Raw genomic sequence first — 1,209 nt, 5'->3', positions numbered from 1 at the left:
CCTTTAGGGACGCTAACAGTGTACCTGACAGCATTCTGCTGTGGCCAGGCAAACTAAACAATCAGGAAAAATAATTAAAATAAATAAAGGCTGAATGTAAATATATAAGTCTGGCAAGGGCAATATATATATATATATATATATATATATATATATATATATATATATATATAGTTCTGGAGTAAAATTGGCAGGGAATTCCCAGAAAAGTTGAACAGCATTATTTTATTTGTCTTACAGTTAAATCACAAGACAGAGTGAATTTTAAACTGAGATATGTATTTAACGCACTGAATTGCTGCTGCATATTCTCCGCAAACTCCGACGTATCCGTTTCAGTTTCAGGCCGTAAATGAGAGGATTTAGGAGAGGGGGAACAATGAGGTACTCCACAGAGAGGATGTTACGGAGAGCGTGCAGGGCGGACTTGGACCCATAACGTGCGAACATGACATCAAAAACAACAGAGAGAATGAAGTTGATCAGTGTGATCAAATGTGGCAGGCAGGTCTCCATGAATTTACTCTGCTCTTCAAGTGATCTTGCACATGTCTGTATAATGTAGATGTAAGAGATGACAATCACTATTGTTTGAGCAGTATGGAAACATGTGATAATGTATCCATATAAATTATTCAAAGTTGTATCTATACAGGACAGTCTTACTACCTCCCAGTTGGTGCAGTAAAGCTTATCGATGCTGGTCCCACACAGAGGTAGTCTAGCTGTCAAAATAAGGCCAATACTTGCCTCACAGAAGGGGAAGAGCCATATAATTAGTAACAATTTGCAGATCTTCTGAGGTGTCATAATGGAATGATATTCCAAGGGCCTGCATATGGCAACATACCTGTCGTAAGCCATTACTGTAAGATTGGTGAGTTCAAAAAGCACATACAGGTAAATTACTAATATCTGGGTTAAACATGCAGTGTATGACACGGTGTGAAAGTCTGCTAAGAGGTCAATTAGAAACTTAGGATAGAATCCCGTGGCACCACAAATTCCATTTATACAGAGATTACACAGGAAAATGTGCATGGGCTCATGAAGAAGTTTTACCAGTAAAATAGTCACAATCAGAGTCAAATTTATAAATAGAGTTAAAAGATAGATGAGAAGAGTAAAGGCAAAAAATATCTTCTTGTTTGTCCTGGTATCATTGAGACCACTGAGTACAAAAATTATTTCATCTGAAGAATTCTCCAT

General features: G+C 37.3%; 1 protein-coding gene across 1 annotated transcript; it reads right to left on the bottom strand.

The window, feature by feature from the left end:
* Positions 1-282: 282 nt before the first annotated feature.
* On the bottom strand, positions 283-1,209 carry LOC108922400 (olfactory receptor 142-like). Its single transcript, XM_018732506.2, has one exon. It carries the CDS (start codon positions 1,207-1,209, stop codon positions 283-285), a length of 927 nt encoding a protein of 308 aa, XP_018588022.1.

Source organism: Scleropages formosus, chromosome 10 (genome assembly GCF_900964775.1).
Source record: "Scleropages formosus chromosome 10, fSclFor1.1, whole genome shotgun sequence".
NCBI lineage: Eukaryota > Metazoa > Chordata > Actinopteri > Osteoglossiformes > Osteoglossidae > Scleropages > Scleropages formosus.
This window is presented reverse-complemented; position numbering and strand designations above follow the sequence as displayed.

Excerpts from the sequence above, each read along its gene's own strand:
- LOC108922400 (XM_018732506.2), bottom strand. The coding sequence starts at position 1,209 with ATGGAGAATTCTTCAGATGAAATAATTTTTGTACTCAGTGGTCTCAAT.